Source organism: Dictyostelium discoideum (genome assembly GCF_000004695.1).
Source record: "Dictyostelium discoideum AX4 chromosome 3 chromosome, whole genome shotgun sequence".
Taxonomy (NCBI): Eukaryota; Evosea; class Eumycetozoa; order Dictyosteliales; family Dictyosteliaceae; genus Dictyostelium; species Dictyostelium discoideum.
Genome location: NC_007089.4, coordinates 594,281 through 610,381, shown reverse-complemented (window position 1 = coordinate 610,381; position 16,101 = coordinate 594,281). Strand labels below are relative to the sequence as shown.

General features: G+C 19.4%; 8 protein-coding genes across 9 annotated transcripts; 5 read left to right on the top strand and 3 right to left on the bottom strand.

Annotated features, from left to right (window-relative positions):
- Positions 1-947: 947 nt before the first annotated feature.
- Positions 948-1,729, top strand: cofA (hypothetical protein; the record flags this gene model as incomplete). The annotated part of the gene is made up of 2 exons (XM_637167.1): positions 948-950; positions 1,319-1,729. The coding sequence occupies 2 exons, from the start codon at positions 948-950 to the stop codon at positions 1,727-1,729; spliced, it is 414 nt and encodes a 137-aa protein (XP_642259.1).
- A 403-nt stretch (positions 1,730-2,132) lies between these two features.
- On the bottom strand, positions 2,133-2,905 carry mlcD (hypothetical protein; the record flags this gene model as incomplete). Its single annotated transcript, XM_637166.1, has 3 exons — positions 2,133-2,404; positions 2,537-2,705; positions 2,903-2,905. 3 exons carry the CDS (start codon positions 2,903-2,905, stop codon positions 2,133-2,135), a joined length of 444 nt encoding a protein of 147 aa, XP_642258.1.
- Positions 2,906-3,327: 422 nt separating this feature from the next.
- Positions 3,328-4,169, top strand: DDB_G0278277 (hypothetical protein; the record flags this gene model as incomplete). Its single annotated transcript, XM_637165.1, has 2 exons — positions 3,328-3,682; positions 3,916-4,169. The coding sequence occupies 2 exons, from the start codon at positions 3,328-3,330 to the stop codon at positions 4,167-4,169; spliced, it is 609 nt and encodes a 202-aa protein (XP_642257.1).
- A 325-nt stretch (positions 4,170-4,494) lies between these two features.
- On the bottom strand, positions 4,495-5,809 carry cspA (culmination specific protein 37D; the record flags this gene model as incomplete). The annotated part of the gene is made up of 2 exons (XM_637164.1): positions 4,495-5,517; positions 5,777-5,809. 2 exons carry the CDS (start codon positions 5,807-5,809, stop codon positions 4,495-4,497), a joined length of 1,056 nt encoding a protein of 351 aa, XP_642256.1.
- A 758-nt stretch (positions 5,810-6,567) lies between these two features.
- On the top strand, positions 6,568-7,348 carry rpe (ribulose phosphate 3-epimerase; the record flags this gene model as incomplete). The annotated part of the gene is made up of 2 exons (XM_637163.1): positions 6,568-6,684; positions 6,788-7,348. 2 exons carry the CDS (start codon positions 6,568-6,570, stop codon positions 7,346-7,348), a joined length of 678 nt encoding a protein of 225 aa, XP_642255.1.
- A 154-nt stretch (positions 7,349-7,502) lies between these two features.
- Positions 7,503-9,098, top strand: DDB_G0278273 (hypothetical protein; the record flags this gene model as incomplete). The annotated part of the gene is made up of 1 exon (XM_637162.1): positions 7,503-9,098. The coding sequence occupies one exon, from the start codon at positions 7,503-7,505 to the stop codon at positions 9,096-9,098; it is 1,596 nt and encodes a 531-aa protein (XP_642254.1).
- Positions 9,099-9,350: 252 nt separating this feature from the next.
- On the bottom strand, positions 9,351-11,113 carry DDB_G0278271 (hypothetical protein; the record flags this gene model as incomplete). The annotated part of the gene is made up of 7 exons (XM_637161.1): positions 9,351-9,559; positions 9,687-9,786; positions 9,867-10,537; positions 10,780-10,871; positions 10,963-10,975; positions 11,035-11,061; positions 11,107-11,113. The coding sequence occupies 7 exons, from the start codon at positions 11,111-11,113 to the stop codon at positions 9,351-9,353; spliced, it is 1,119 nt and encodes a 372-aa protein (XP_642253.1).
- Positions 11,114-13,559: 2,446 nt separating this feature from the next.
- On the top strand, positions 13,560-16,041 carry DDB_G0278645 (hypothetical protein; the record flags this gene model as incomplete). Of its 2 annotated transcripts, none has more annotated exons than XM_001732934.1 (3): positions 13,560-13,578; positions 14,637-15,365; positions 15,782-16,041. In XM_001732934.1, the coding sequence occupies 3 exons, from the start codon at positions 13,560-13,562 to the stop codon at positions 16,039-16,041; spliced, it is 1,008 nt and encodes a 335-aa protein (XP_001732986.1). The 2 variants fall into 2 exon arrangements, with proteins under 2 accessions (XP_001732986.1, XP_001732985.1); XM_001732933.1 differs by lacking the exon at positions 13,560-13,578 and adding an exon at positions 14,219-14,291.
- Between the last annotated feature and the right edge of the window lie 60 nt (positions 16,042-16,101).

Sequence of the window (16,101 nt, the reverse complement as noted above, 5' to 3'; positions counted from 1 at the left end):
TATATATGTGTGTGTGTGTGTGATTTTAATTTTTTAAGATTGATAAAATTTCAGTTTAAATCTCTTTCTTTTGTCACACTTTAAATTGTTACGATTAGAAAAAAAAATAAAATAAAAAAAAAAAATTAATAAAAAAAAAAAAAAAAATATATTTTTTTATTATTACCTATTTTTTTGTTTTTTTAATTTCTTTATTATATTTTAAAAATACGAAATATTTTAAAATAATTTAATTTATAATATTATTATTTATTATCTTTAAAACAATTAAAAATTAAATTTAAAATATTATTATAAAAGAATAATATTAATAATAATAATAATATTCACAATTTCCCGTTTCTTTTTTTTTTTTTTATTGTAATTTTTTAAATTACTACAAAATTCAATGAAAATTATCTATCTATCTATTTATTTATATTTTCTTTTAATATTTAAATAATTAAAATAAAAAAAAAATTAAAAAATTTAAAAAAACGAAAAAAAATATAAAATTATTATAATTTTAATGTAAAAAAATTAGAAATCTAAACAATTGAATGGTTAATCTCATTATCGAAGATTTGGAAAAATTACACCCATATTTAACCAAAACCCAAATTAAACAAAACCAAACTCAAACTCATTTTTTAAAATTTGGTTGTTTTTACTTTTTTTATTTTTTAAATACACAACAGAACCACAAAAAAAAAAAATAAAAAATAAAAAAAAATAAAAATTTAAAAAAAAAAAAAATGGCGAAAAAAAAAAAAGTGGGTTTATTATGATAAAAATGCACACAAACTCGATATGGGTGAGCCAAAAAAAAAAAAAAATTTTAATTTTTTTTAATTTTTTTTTTTAAAAAAAAAAAAAAAAAAAAAAATTTTTTTGTGATATTTATTTTTCATTTTTTTTTTTTTATTCTATTCAACTTACTCAACTAAATAAAAAACTATATATAAAAAATGGTAATGAGAATTATTTAAAAATAAATAATAAATAATAAAAATAATAATAAAAATAATAATAATAATTAATAATAATAATAAATTAAAATTTTAATTTAATTGTGTGGTACCAATATAAAAAATAATATAAATTTTTGATCAAACACTTTATAATATTTTTTATTTTTATAATACCACAGTCATGGATAACAATAATAAAAAAACGAAAAATAAAATAAAAAATCTATTTTGGTTTATACAAATAATTGGATAATAATAATAATAATAATAATAATAATAATAATAATAATAATAATAATAATAATAAAAATAATATTAATAATAAATTTTTTTTTTATTATTATATTTTTAAAAAAAACTATTTATAGTCTTCAGGTATTGCTTTAGCTCCAAACTGCGTTTCAACCTTCAACGATTTAAAGTTAGGTCGTAAATATGGTGGTATCATCTACAGAATCTCTGACGATTCAAAAGAAATCATTGTTGACTCCACCTTACCAGCTGGTTGTTCATTCGATGAATTCACCAAATGTCTCCCAGAAAACGAATGTAGATACGTTGTCCTCGACTATCAATACAAAGAAGAAGGTGCCCAAAAGAGCAAAATCTGTTTTGTTGCCTGGTGCCCAGATACCGCCAACATTAAAAAGAAAATGATGGCCACCTCATCAAAAGACTCTTTACGTAAAGCCTGTGTTGGTATCCAAGTTGAAATCCAAGGTACCGATGCCTCTGAAGTCAAAGATTCATGTTTCTATGAAAAATGTACCAAAATCTAAATAATTTGAAAAAATTTAAAAAAAAAAAAAAAAAAAAAACTCCCGAGGAACGAATTCAATATTTATAAATAGTAATAAATCTCCTCATACATATAATTTAATAAAATAATCTGTATTTTCTAAAAAAAAAAAAAAAAAAAAAAAAAAAATTTTGGTAATCTATTTTTGTTTTATTGTTATTTATTTTATTTTTTTTTTTCTTTTTTTGAAATTATCTCTTATCATAAATTGTTTGAAAAGTTGGTTGGTTATTTTTTTTTCAAAAAAAAAAAAAAGTTTTGTTTCAAATAAAAAAAAAAAAAAAACCATCAAAAAATTTTTCAAATAAAGACAAGATTTTATTTATATTATACAATTTTTTTTTTTTCTTTTTTTTTTTTTTTTTTTTTTTTTTTGGATTCTTTTATTTCTTTAACATATTTCTTACAAATGGTTCATAGTTGATTGCACCATCACCACTACCGACTGCCTGTCTTAACATTTCTTCTACTTGTTCTTCTGGTAATCTTTCACCTAAATTTGTTAAAATATGTCTAAGATCAGAAGCACCGATCATACCTTTACCATCTTTATCAAATACTTGGAAAGCTTCAATAATTTCTTTTTCATCAAAATCATCAACAACTTTTCTACCTAAATAATTAAATAATCCATCCACTCCCATTTGGTTATTACCTATAATGAAAATTTATAAATTATAGAATTATTAGTAAATCTTATTTTAGTTTGTTTTTCTCGAGATAAAAAAAAGAGACAGGAAGAGAGAGAGAGAGAGAGACATTTTTCCAAATAAATATAAACACATACTTCCAAATTCTCTTAAAATTTCATTAATTTCTGATTGTGATGGATTTTGACCTAACCATCTGAGTGTATTAGCTAATTCAGCTGCTTCTAATTTACCATCTTTATTTCCATCATATAATGCAAAACCTTCTTTAAATTCTGATTGTGCTTCTTCATTTAATTTTGACGCCTATATATAAATAAAAATAAAAAAATAAAAAAAAAATTATTTGAAAATATTTATAAATAATCTGATTTTTTTTATTTTTTCAATTGTTTTTTTTATTTTTATTTTTATTTTTTATTTTTTTTTTTGACAAGTTGGAAACTTCCAAACATAAAAAATAAAAAAAAGAAAAAAAAAAAAAAAAAGAAATAATAGTTTACCATTTTTTATTTTTCTATATTATCTAAATATTTTATTTTATTTTAATTTTTTTGTTTTATTTTATTTTATTTTATTTTATTTTTTTTTTTTTTTTTTTGATTATATGATATTAGTTTTAAAATAAAATGAAATTTAGTTCAAAATAAATTTTTTTTTTTAAAAAAAAAAAAAAAAAAAAAATTAAAAAAAAATTAAAAAAAAAAATCAAAAAAATTGGGTCCAAAGTTTTATTAAAATTTTTTCAAAATCAGTTACGAAATAAAATAGTTTTTTTTTTTTTTTTTATAATATTTATAAAAGAAATAAAAAAATAAAAAAAAAACAACTTCCAAACAAACAAATAAATAAATAAATATTATTTTTAGGAAAATAATTTTAGGAATTTTTTTTTCCAAAAAAAAAAAAAAAAAAAAAAAAAAAAAGAATGTCATTAAAGATTTATTGGGATAGAGTAACTGAAAAACATTCAATTAAATTAATGAATTATTTGAATGAAAGAATATCGGGATTAACCGAAACTTATGATATGGTAGGTGAAATGAAAATTACAAATCTATCATTAGGTTCAAAACCACCAAAGTTTGAAATCATACAAATTTCAGATCCAGATGCATTGATATTGGGTAACAAATCACCCAACGGTATTGAATTAAGAGCTAAAATTGGATACGATGGTGATGCATACATTGGAATACAAGCAGAATTTAAAGTAAATTTACCAACTCCAAATTTTATTTCTTTTCCTGTAAATGTCAAAGTTTCAAATCCAATATTTTCTGGTATGTTAAATACATTATAAATTTTTTTTTTTTTTTTTTTTTACCCATCACTAACCACTTTTACAACATTATTTTTATTATTATTATTATTATTATTATTATTATTATTATTATTATTATTATTATTATTATTATTATTATTATTATTATTATTATTATTATTATTATTATTATTATTATTTTTATTTTTATTATTATTTTTATTATTATTATTTTTATTTTTCAAATTATAGGAATTGCAACAGTTATTTATGATACAGATAAAGTTTGTTTTTGTTTTTTACCAGAAAATGGTGATTCACCTGATGATTTTACACCATTGAAAGATGTAAAATTTGAAACTCAACTTGGTGATTCAGCTCAACAAGTTTTAGTAGATTTAGATAAACTTCAAAATTTTATTGTTGACCTTATTAAAACCTATTTAAAGAAATATTTGGTTTTCCCAAATAAGATGACAATTCCATTAAGTGAATTTAATAATTAATTAAAAAAAAAAAGAAAAAAAAAAAAAAATGAAAAAGAAAAAAAAAATGAAAAAAAAAAAAAAAACAAAATAATAATCTATTGTGTAATAGTTTGTTCGATTTCCCAAAATAAGAATATTAAAAAAAAAAAATAAAATAAAAAATTCTAAAATTAAAATTAAATAATAATATTGTGCCACTTTTATTTATTTATTTTTATTTTATTATTGAAAAAAAAAAAAAAAGATTATTCTAAAAAAAAAAAAAGAGATATATTACAAATTAATGTATATATTTTATATTATATTATATTATGTACATTATTTTAAAATTAAAAAATTATTATTATTTTGAACTAACACCAACACCAAAATCTTTTTTAACTTGTTTATCAATGTCTTGTTTAGTTTTTTCTTCTTTTTTAATTTTTTCTTTTTCTTCTTTTTCTTTTTTCTTTTGTTCTTTTTCAATGGAACGTTTTGATTTCTTTTTGAGTGAAAAATCGGAACCTCTATCCATTGAGGCACCAATGTCATCCAATTTGAGTGATTGAGTTTGTACCTCTGTTTGAGTTGCCAAACTTATATTCTTTAGATCCGAGAGGATATCTTGCATTTCATCCAACTGAGCATCTTGTTTCTTTATCCAAGTTGAACGTTGAATGATCACATTATCTTTCATACATTCATCTGATAAACGATTCATTGGTAATGCTTGAGTTTCAATGGCATCATTAATTTGAATCTTATCATTCTTACTTAATGGATCATTATCTTTATTCCAAAGTTTTGATAAACCTTTCTTTTCAAACATTTCATCCTCTGTCATACCATTGGTTTGTTTTGGACTTGTTTTTCTAATAGAAGTAGAGGAAGTAGTGGAAGTAGTGGTAGTGGTGGTGGTGGTGGTTGTATTATCAGCATTCTCTGAAAATGGGTTACCTGCAGCTTGATCTTCTCTCAACTTTTGGTTATATTCATCTAATCTTTTTTCTCTTTTTTCTTTTTCATCGTTTTGTCTTTTATTAAAAATTTTAACATCTACTTCATTCTTAACTTTTAATCTCTTTACCTCGTTGTGAATCTCTTGGTTTTTGTTTGGTTTTGGTTTCTCTTCTTTATCCTTCTTTGAGAATCTTTTCATATATTTATTAAACTTTTTATATTTACCCAATCCCTTTACCATTTGCTCTTGTTCAGTGGTTAACTTTTCAACTCTATTCATTTGTTCACTTTGTTGTCCTAATTTCATTAAATTATCAACACCTGTAGCATGTGAATCTCTTAATTGTTCCAACATTCTTGAGGTTCTATCTAAACTACCATATTTATCTTCATATTCTTGAACTCTTTCAGAGATTTCTTGTTCCTAATATAAATAAAATTATAAAAAATTAGCTAATTTTATTAATTAATTATTTTAATTAAAAAAATAAAAATAAAATAATTTACAAATGATTTCCTCATTTCTTTTCTTTTCTTTTTTTTTATTAAATTTATAATTTATAATTTTATTACACATAAAAAAAATTAAAAAGAATAAAAGAAAATAATTAAAAAAAAAAAAAAAATAAAAAAAAATAAAAGTATATTAAAAAAAATATAATAAAGAAAAATAATTAACATACTTCCTCTGGAGTAAATGTTTTTGTGTTTTGCATTTTATTTATTTTATCTTTAATAAATTATTAATTGTATGTTTCGGGAGTTTTAAGAGATTGATATTGGGTTTTTTATTATTTTTTATTATTTTTTATTTTTTTATTATAATTTTTTATTTTTTTATTTTTTTTTAACTAAATAAATAAATAAATATTATACTATTTTTTTATTATTATTATAATGTTATGTATGACAAAAAAAAAAAAAAAAAAAAAAAAAAAAATTTTTAAATTAAAAAAACGATGGCAATAGAGTCATATTCCAAAAAATTAAATATTATAAAAAAAAAAATAAAAAAAATAAAAAAATAATAAATATAAAAATTAAATTAAATTAAAATTTGACAACAAAAAACAAAAAAAGGAAATTTTGTACATTCACCGAAAAAAATTCAATTTAATTTTTTTTTTTTTTAAAATTTTTTTTTTTATAATGCATCCCAAAAGAAGAAAAAAAAAGAAAAGAAAAGAAAAAAAAAAAAAAAAAAGAATAATAAGAAAAAAAAAAAGATATGCGTTCCCAATCATTTTAATAACGGGAATCATGGATTTTTAAAATAAGGAACAGTTAATCTTTTCGGTAATACTGCTTTTTTTTATTTTTTTTTTTTTTTTTGAATTTTTTTTTTATTTTTATTTTTTTTTTTAATTTTTATTTTAATTTAAAAAAAAAAAAAAAAAAAATACTAAATTTCAATACATAGTACTAATACTATTTATTTTAATAATAAATAATATAAAAAAAAAAAAAAAAAAAAATGTCATTAAAACCAATTATCTGTCCATCTTTATTATCATCAGACTTTGCATTTTTAGCAAGAGATTCAAACTATATGTTAGAATGTGGAGCTGATTGGCTTCATATTGATGTTATGGTAAGTTCTATTTTTTATTTTATTTTTTATAATTTATTATTATTATTAATTTCTAACAATTTTTTTTTTTTTTTTTTTTTTTTTGGGTAACGAAAAATAAAAGGATAATCATTTTGTACCAAATTTAACATTAGGAGCACCAATTGTAAAGAGTTTAAGAAAACATACAAAAGGTTATTTTGATTGTCATTTAATGGTAACAAATCCAGAGACAATGATTGAAGATTTTAAGAATGCAGGTGCAAACTCAATTACATTTCATATTGAAGCAACCGAACCAAGAGGTATTACACAAAAGGTGATTACACAAATCAAAGAAGCAGGTATGAAAGTTGCCTTATGTGTTAAACCAAAAACTCCAATCGAAGAAGTTTTCCCATACGTTGATCAATTGGATTTCGTTTTAATTATGACAGTGGAACCTGGTTTCGGTGGTCAATCATTCATGAAAGATATGATGCCAAAAGTTAAAACACTCCGTTCCAAATATCCAAATTTAAATATTCAAGTTGATGGTGGTCTCGATCCATCAACAATTGATATGGCAGCTGAAGCTGGGGCAAACGTTATTGTAGCAGGTTCTGCTCTTTTCAAACCAAATCAAGATCCAAAAGAAACTATTAAACTTTTTAAAGATTCAATTAATAAACATAGTTCGAATTGATCAAAAAATAAAAAAAAAATAAAATAAAAAATAAAAAAATAAAAAATAAAATTAAAAAACTATAACCAGAGAGAGAAATTTAAAAAAAAAAAAAAAAAAACAAAAAACAAATTTCGTTTTTTAAATTTCAAAAAATAAAAAATCGACACACAACATGATAAGATATTTATTAAATAATAAAAAAACAATTAAAGTTATTACAACAACAAAATCAACAACAGGTTGTAATAAAAGTATTGTCAAATATAGAAGCTTTTGTACATCCAATAATAATAGTAGTAATAATAATAATAAAGTTGAAGATTTTTATGATGCAGAAAAACCAGAAACACAAACATTTAATTGGTTTAAAAGTAAAATAGATAAAAAAGTTACAACTTATGTTAAAGAGGAATCAATATCAACAGTATCATCAAGTTTAAAAGAACAACCAAATGATGGTAAAACATTTGAAAAGAAATTTGAATATTATTTAAATTTAGTAAATGATGATTTTTTAAAGGAGGAATTAAAGAATGCAAGTGAAGAAATTCAAAATAATTCACCAATTGATAGATCAAATTTATCATTTACAACATTAGTTAGAGTATGTGGTAAATTATCAAATGAAGAATCAAGAATAAAAGAAATTATTAAAAGATTATTATCATTAAATGGTATAAATTTAAATAAAATCAATAATAATAATAATGAACATGATTCACCATTAAATATTAAATTCAAATTATCACAAGCACATTTAATTATGCGTGATTATTTACTTCGTAGTAATTCAATTATGGTTGAACAAGTTTTTAAATTTATAAATTCAAATTTAGATCGTTTTGATGTTGATAATGATGATGTTGATAATAATAATAATAATAATAGTGAAACTTATTATATATTTATTGAATCATTATCATCAAATGGAGATATTTCAAAATGTTTAGAATTAATTAAAGAAATGGAAATAAAACAAATGAAAATCGATGAAAATAGAGTGAATAGATTAATTTGTATTGGTTATTCAAATTCCAATCAACCTGAAAAAGCATTAGAATATTATAATACTAGCTCAAATAATGATGATAGTGAAAATTTAGTAATTTTAAATTCAATTTTAAATTGTTTTTCAAGACAATATAAAATTGATAAAATGGAAATGGTTTATAATGATTTAATGATTTCATCATCATCATCGTCGTCGTCGTCTCAATCAAAGGATATCAAATTATGTGATTATAATACAATTCAATATTTAGTTGAAGGTTATTTAAAAGTTGAGAATGTTAATAAAGCAATTGAAATTTTAATTGAAAAAGATAATCAATTAATGATGACCGGTGTTGGTACTCCAATTACCACACAAACATTTCACCAAATTTTCATAAAATTAGGTAAACAAAATAGATTAAATGAAATGATAGATCTCTTTGAATGTTTAATGATGAAAGCTGGTAAACCAATCGTTGAATCGTTACCAATTGAAACAGATTTCGACAAGTTATCAGAGATTGGTGATGGTTTAGTTACAACTGACTTCACACCAAATATAAATACAATCAATGTTTTAATAGATTCCTGTTGTCAATGTAATAACATTGACATGGCATACGATCTATTCAATACTTTAATTCCAAAATTCAATTTACAACCATCAAGTGAAACTTATTCAATCTTGGAAGCAATCTCTTTTAAATTATCACGTACTGATTTATATAAGAAATATTGTGTTGATTATTTTCATATTATTAAAAAAGAAGATTAAAATAGAATAAACAAAACTTTTTTTTTTTTTTTTGGTGAAAAAAAGTAATAAATCTTATTGTATCAATTTTTTATTTATTTATTTTTAATTTCCATACATTTAATAATAATAATAATAATAATAATCATAATAATAATAATTTCTTATTATTACACTTTGTAGTTATAATTATTTTTTCCAGAATTTTTAAACCAAAACAGATTTAAAATATAAATCTTTTTTTTTTTTTTTTTTTTTTTTTAAAATAAAATTTTAAGCTACTTCGAGGCTACTGATTTGTTTATTTATAACAGTTGAAAAGTTTTTAATTTCTTCTGGTTTTGCAATTAAAACAAAAGTGCAAATTTTATCATCTTCAAATGCAATGAATGTTAAAGTTTTTTCATTTGGTGAGGTTACTTTCATTTTTGGGAAAATGTTTACATTTAAAATATTTTTCTTTGAACCATCAGCATTCATAACTATTTATTGTTATTATTTATTATTATTTATTTATTTATTATTTATTATTATTATTTTGTTAGTAAAAATACTCGATATTCTTTCAATTAAAATTTTGTGGATTACTATTATTATTTATATACATACTTATTCTAGACTTTTCTTCTAAATCTTTATTAACTCTAATTGTACCAACACCTCTTTCTTTATATTGTTTATCTTGTAAAATATATAATTTACCTTTAGTCTAATATAATAATAATAAATTAATGGAATTAATAATTTTAAATGATTTAAATTACTAAAAAAAAAAAAAAAGATAATTACAGAACATAAAGTAGTTTCATCTTCTTCACCAGTTTTTAACTCAACTTCTTGAGCTTGAATGATTGGTTCGAATGTGGTATTATCAGATTCATCACAACCATTATTTGAAACTGAACTTTCAGATTTTTCGCTATCATCGTTTTTAGTATTATTATTATTATTATTATTATTATTGTTATTATTTCCAAATAAGCTAGTTCCTGTAGTATTGGAAGATGAATCAGTTGATGATTTATTAAATCCAAATGAAAATGAGGATGTGCTATTTAAATTGAATGAAAATGTATTTGATGCTGATCCAAATCCAGTTGATGGGAAACCTGAACCAAAAATTGATGAACCTGAACCAAAAATTGAAGTTGGTTTTTTTTCTTCTTCTTTCTTTTCTTCTTCTACACCTTCTTTTTTATCATCTTTTTTTTCATCAGTAGTAGTTGTTGTTGTTTCTTTATTTTCTTCTTCTTTTTTCTCTTCTTTCTTTTCTTCAGTAGTGGTGGTAGTAGTTGTTGGTTCTTTATTTTCTTCTGTTTCTTTATTTTCTGTAGTTTTGTTATTATTGTCTTCTACTGAAGGAGTTGGATCAACTTTTAATTTCTTTTTTGTATGATTATCTTCTGTTGAGGTTTCTTCAGTGGTGGTAGAAGTTTCCTCTAATTCTCTTTTTTTATCATCTATTTATAATATGGTTATTTAATTATATATATATATATATATATTATTTTTAATGATACAATCCAATTATAATTATTATTATTTTTATTTTTTTTATAATTTATTTGAGTGAATTATATATTTTAAATTTTAATAATTATTTGTTAATATCATCATATATATCGTAATATAAAACACATTAAGAAGGGGAGAAGGTATAATAGTGATAGATGTATCAATTAGTTTCAAAGAAATATCATACCAGCCATTTGTATCTTTTTTTTTTGATGAGTTTTGTAGTAGAATCCAAACAAAAAAAAAAAAAAAAAAAAAAAAAAAAAAAAAAAAAAAATTCTTTTTTAAAATTTTTTTTTATTTTTTTTTTTATTTTTTTTTTTTTAAAAGTTTCAAAAATAATAAAAAAAAAAAAAAAAAACCCAAAAACGTTCGAACTTCTTCTAAATATAGATAAAAATTTTTATTATTTTTATTATTTTTATTTTTATTAAAAAACAACCAATAATAGATTTATATAAAAAATCAACTGAAATATATTAGTATATATATATATAATAATGGAAAAACAAACAATTCATTCAAATTATTTTTATCTTTTAATTAAAGTGTAATATTTTCGGTTTTTTATTTTTTATTTTTTTTTATTTTACAACAAGCAATACTAACACTAAATTTCCATTTATTTATTAATTAAGAAATTATCAATCAATTACAAAAGAAAAATTGGAATTGATTGTAAGAGAAATGATAACCAAATGTTACGGTCAAACTGGTATTGTAGCATCAGATACAAAGATCCTTTCATATAATTTTAAAGATTCAACATTTATTTTAAGATGTTTAAAAGGGTAAAAAAAAAAAAAAAAAAAAAAAAAAAATTTAATAACACAATAAAATTAAAATAATAATAATAATAAAATGTATACATATATCTAAAAATCACCCTCTCGGTATTAATCTAATCAATCAAATTAATCATATAATAAAATATAGGTCACTATCTTCAATATGGGCAGCAGTTAGTTTATTTTATGTTTATGAAACACACCCATGTATTTTGGAAATTATTAAAGTTTCACCATGGTTATTACCATTATCAAATCCTGATAGATTTTCAATATCAAAGAAGTCTCCCTTCTCAAATAATAATAATAATAATAATAATAATAATAATAATAATAATAATAATGACAACAACAATAATAATAATAATGAAGGCATTATGATGGAATAATGGGTGGATTTAGTATTATAGTAATATTTAATAGTTTAAATTGAAACAAAGTTGTTGTTGTTATAGTTTTTTTTATTTTTTTTTTATTTATTTTTTATTTCCCTTGTTTCTTTTTTTTTTTTCCTTTCTCTTTTTTTTTACTTGTTATTTTGTTTTTGTTTTTGTTTTTGTTTTTGTTTTTTTTTTATTTTTTTTTTTATTTTTTTTTTTTTTTAGTCATTTATTTTAATTATTTTAATTATTTTAATTATTATTTTTTAATAAATAATCACACCAGTGAATACTAGTAATATATTGTATTATTATTATTATTATTATTATTATTATTATTATTATTATTATTATTATTATTATTATTATTTGTTGCGTCATTTATCACCATATTCACCAAACCTGATAAATACAACAAACACGACAGATTATAGATTTATACCCTTTATTACAATAATTATAATATTATAACCCTGATAGAAATGTAAGGGTACACTAAAATATAAAACCAATTTAATTTATTTAATAATAATAATAATAATAGTATTATTAATAAAAATAAAAATAATAAATAATAAAAAAATAAAAAATAAATAATAATAAATTTTTATAAAGATATAATCTAATAAATAATAATAATAATAATAATAATAACCCACACGCATAAAAAAAATTCTTTAAAAACCAAGATTATAATAAAAATTAAAATAAATTATAATAAAGATAATATCTTAAAATTAATCAACCAAAAACCAAAAACATTTTTGGAAATTTATTTCCATTTGTTAGTTTTTTTTTTTTTTTTTTTTTTTTTTCTGACATTTGAAACAGTACTAAAACAGAGCAAGTAAAATGAAATGCAAAGAACTGTTATTTTACTTGGGTCGTTAGCTATTAATTAAGTTTTTTTAGTCTTGATCATTAACTTTTTTTTTTTTTGATTGATCTTTGCATCATAAAACATAAAATATTAGATAGAAGATGGTGATAAAAGAAAATTAAAATCCAAAAAGTATTAAATAAAAAAAAAAAATTAATGATCAAGACTAAAAAAAAGGATAAAAAAAAGGATAAAAAAAAAAAAAAATTTAATCATCAAAAAATCAATAAAAATAAAAATAAAAATAAAAATAAACTGTTAAGATACCAACACTCCTTCATAATATTGGTGGATTTTATTAATTTTAATTTTATAGTATTGATTTATCAATAGGGAACACACACATACACATACACACACAGATATACATATATGTAAAAATAACGTCTTTAATCTTGTTTTATGATTTAAATAAAAACAACATATACCTCTCCGATTTTATTAATAATAAAAAAAATAGAAAAAAATAAATAGAAAAAGAGTGTGAGAAAGAGGTCATATTACTATTTTTTATTATTTTATTTTTTTTTAAATTTTGGTGAGTTATCTTGAAAAGAGAGGGTTGATGTATTAAATTTGGTATAATAATAAAAATAATACTAATATTAATAATAAAAACTATTAAATAAAATTTATTACTAAATATATACGTAAAGGTGGGTGATGTTGGGGTGATGTGGTTTTTGTGTGTTTTTTTGTTCATGTGTGGTTTTATTGAGATATATACATATATATATATATATATATATATAATAATGTTTTTATTATTATTATTTTTATTATTATTTTTATTTCTTTTTATTATTTGTTTTTTTTTTTTTTTTTTGTTTTTTTATTTTATTTTATTTTATTTTATTTTATTTAATTATTAATTTTTTGGTTTAATTAAAATTTTACTTTGAAGGGTAAATAGAATAATATGAACGGCTTTTTAAAGAGTAAATTATATTCTATGTTGACATGAGTTAAAATTACATATGATTTAATTAATTTAAAAATGTTTGTTTTTATTTTATTTTATTAATTTATTTTTTTTTTTTTTGTTTAATTTTATTTTTTTTTTTTTTTTTTTATGTCGTTTTTATGTTTGTTGTTTGTTTTTGGTAATAAATAACAAATTTGTTTGTTGGTTATTATTTTAAAATTTGTTTTTTCTTTCAATTAGAGTTATTCCATTTTAAATAGTTATCCATACACAAAAAAAAAAAAAAAAAACCAAATTTTTTACCAATCCTAAAAAAAACAACTTATTTAAAAATAATTGCATTACAAACAACTGCTTCTAATTACATTAACCAATCAAAAAACTTTTAACAAAATACATCTTTAAATACCCATTTATAATAATAACAATATAATAATAATAATAATAATAATCAACAATAAATTTTTATTATAATTAAATAATTAAAAAAAAAAAAAATTAAAAAAAAAAAAAAAAAAAAAAAAAATCCCTCTATTGCAATTAATAATTTTTTTCCCCTTTCTATAAATTTAATTTTTTTTGTTTAATATGTATAAATATATCTACAAATAATAGTATTAAGAACTGATCAAAAAGAATATATTATTCTAAAAATGAAAATTAAACTGTGTCAAATAAAAATGATGATTATACTTTTATTCATTATTTTTATTCAATTGGGAAATTGTATGTTGTAACTTTGTAATTTTTTTTTCTTTTTACTTTAAAGATAAAAATTATTTGTATTTGTTTTTTTATTTTTTAATTTTTTTTTTGTAATCATTATTTTTTTATTTATTTATTTATTTATTTTTATTTTTTAAAAAATATTTATTAAATAATGATTAAAAATTTACAGTAATTATTAATTAATTTTTTTTTTTTTATTAAAAATTAAATTTCTTCTTTTATTTTCTAATTATTTTTTAAAATTATTATATTTATATATATTTTAATTTATTATAAATATTTTTTTTTTTTTTTTTTTTTTTTTATAAACAAAATTAAAAATTTTTTAAAAAAAAAAAATAGGCCAACTAGAAAATAAAACAAATGCAACAACAACAACAACAACAAGATATTGTAATAATGACGAATCATGCAATGATGAAAATTTGTGTACAAATGAAATGTGTGATCCAGTTATTGGATGTATTTATGAAAATATTTCATGTGATGATGATAATGGATGTACAAAAGATTTTTGTGATCCATTGACTGGATGCTTTCATAAGAGGGTGGTATGTGATGATAATGATAAATGTACTGATAATATATGTAATCCTGAGACTGGAACATGCTCATTTAGAAGAAGAATATGTACTGATAATAATGATTGCACAATGGACTGGTGTAATCAATTGACAGGAGAATGTGTTTATCAACCGGTTTTAGTTTGTGAAGATTATAATAGTTGTACAATTGATGTTTGTAATGAATACAAGGGTTGTCAATTTTTTAATAGAACTTGTGATGATAGATGTGTTTGTACAATTGATACTTGTAAAAATTCAACTGGTTGTATTCACACTCCAATATCATGTGACGACAATAATGATTGTACCATTGATAATTGTGATTGTAAACTTGGCTGTATTCATAAAGAATTGCCCGTTGATGATTTTAATAATTGTACATTTGACCAATGTTCCCATGAAGAAGGTATAACTCACACTCCAATTTCCTGTGATGATAACAATGATTGTACAACTGATAGTTGTGATATTTCAATTGGTTGTATACATGATCAAATTCCTGATTGTAAGTTTAATTTATTCATTTTATTTTATTTTTTATAAAACTTTTTTTTTATATTTTTTTTTATAATTGGAATTTTTATCAAGTTATTTTTTTTTTTTTTTTTTTTTTTTTTTTGTATAAATAAATTGGATTGATTGTTTTAAAAAAAATAAAAAAAAACAAAAACAAAATCATAAAAATCAAAAAAACAATATCTAAATAATTTATTTATAAAAAAAAAAAAAAAAAAAAAAAAAAAGGTGTTCATTCCTGTTTGGAAATGGCTTTATATAGGACATGGTAGAATTAGAATATTTTTATTAATTTTTAAAAAAAAAAAAAAAAAAAAAAACGTATATATATTTCCATTTAATGATAATAATTTAAAAAAAAAAAAAAAAAAAAAAATATATAATAAATAATAACAATAATAATAGGTACTATTAATACCTCATCTAATAATTCTCAAAATAATCCAAAAGATTGTATTGGTGAAAATTGTATAAATATTCCATTTTGTTCAATCAAAGATAAAAAGTGTTTAGAATTGGTTGAAGAAATAAAAAAAAATCAAACTTCTCAATTCCCTCCAACTTTTTCTTCCTCTTCATCTCATTCTCAGATTTCAAAAAATAAAGAAATTATAATAATATCAACATTATTTTTAGGTACTTTAACATTAATCTCTAAATTTTAAAATAATAATAATGAATAATAAAAAAAATAAAAATAAAAATAAAACATTTCTTTTTTTTTT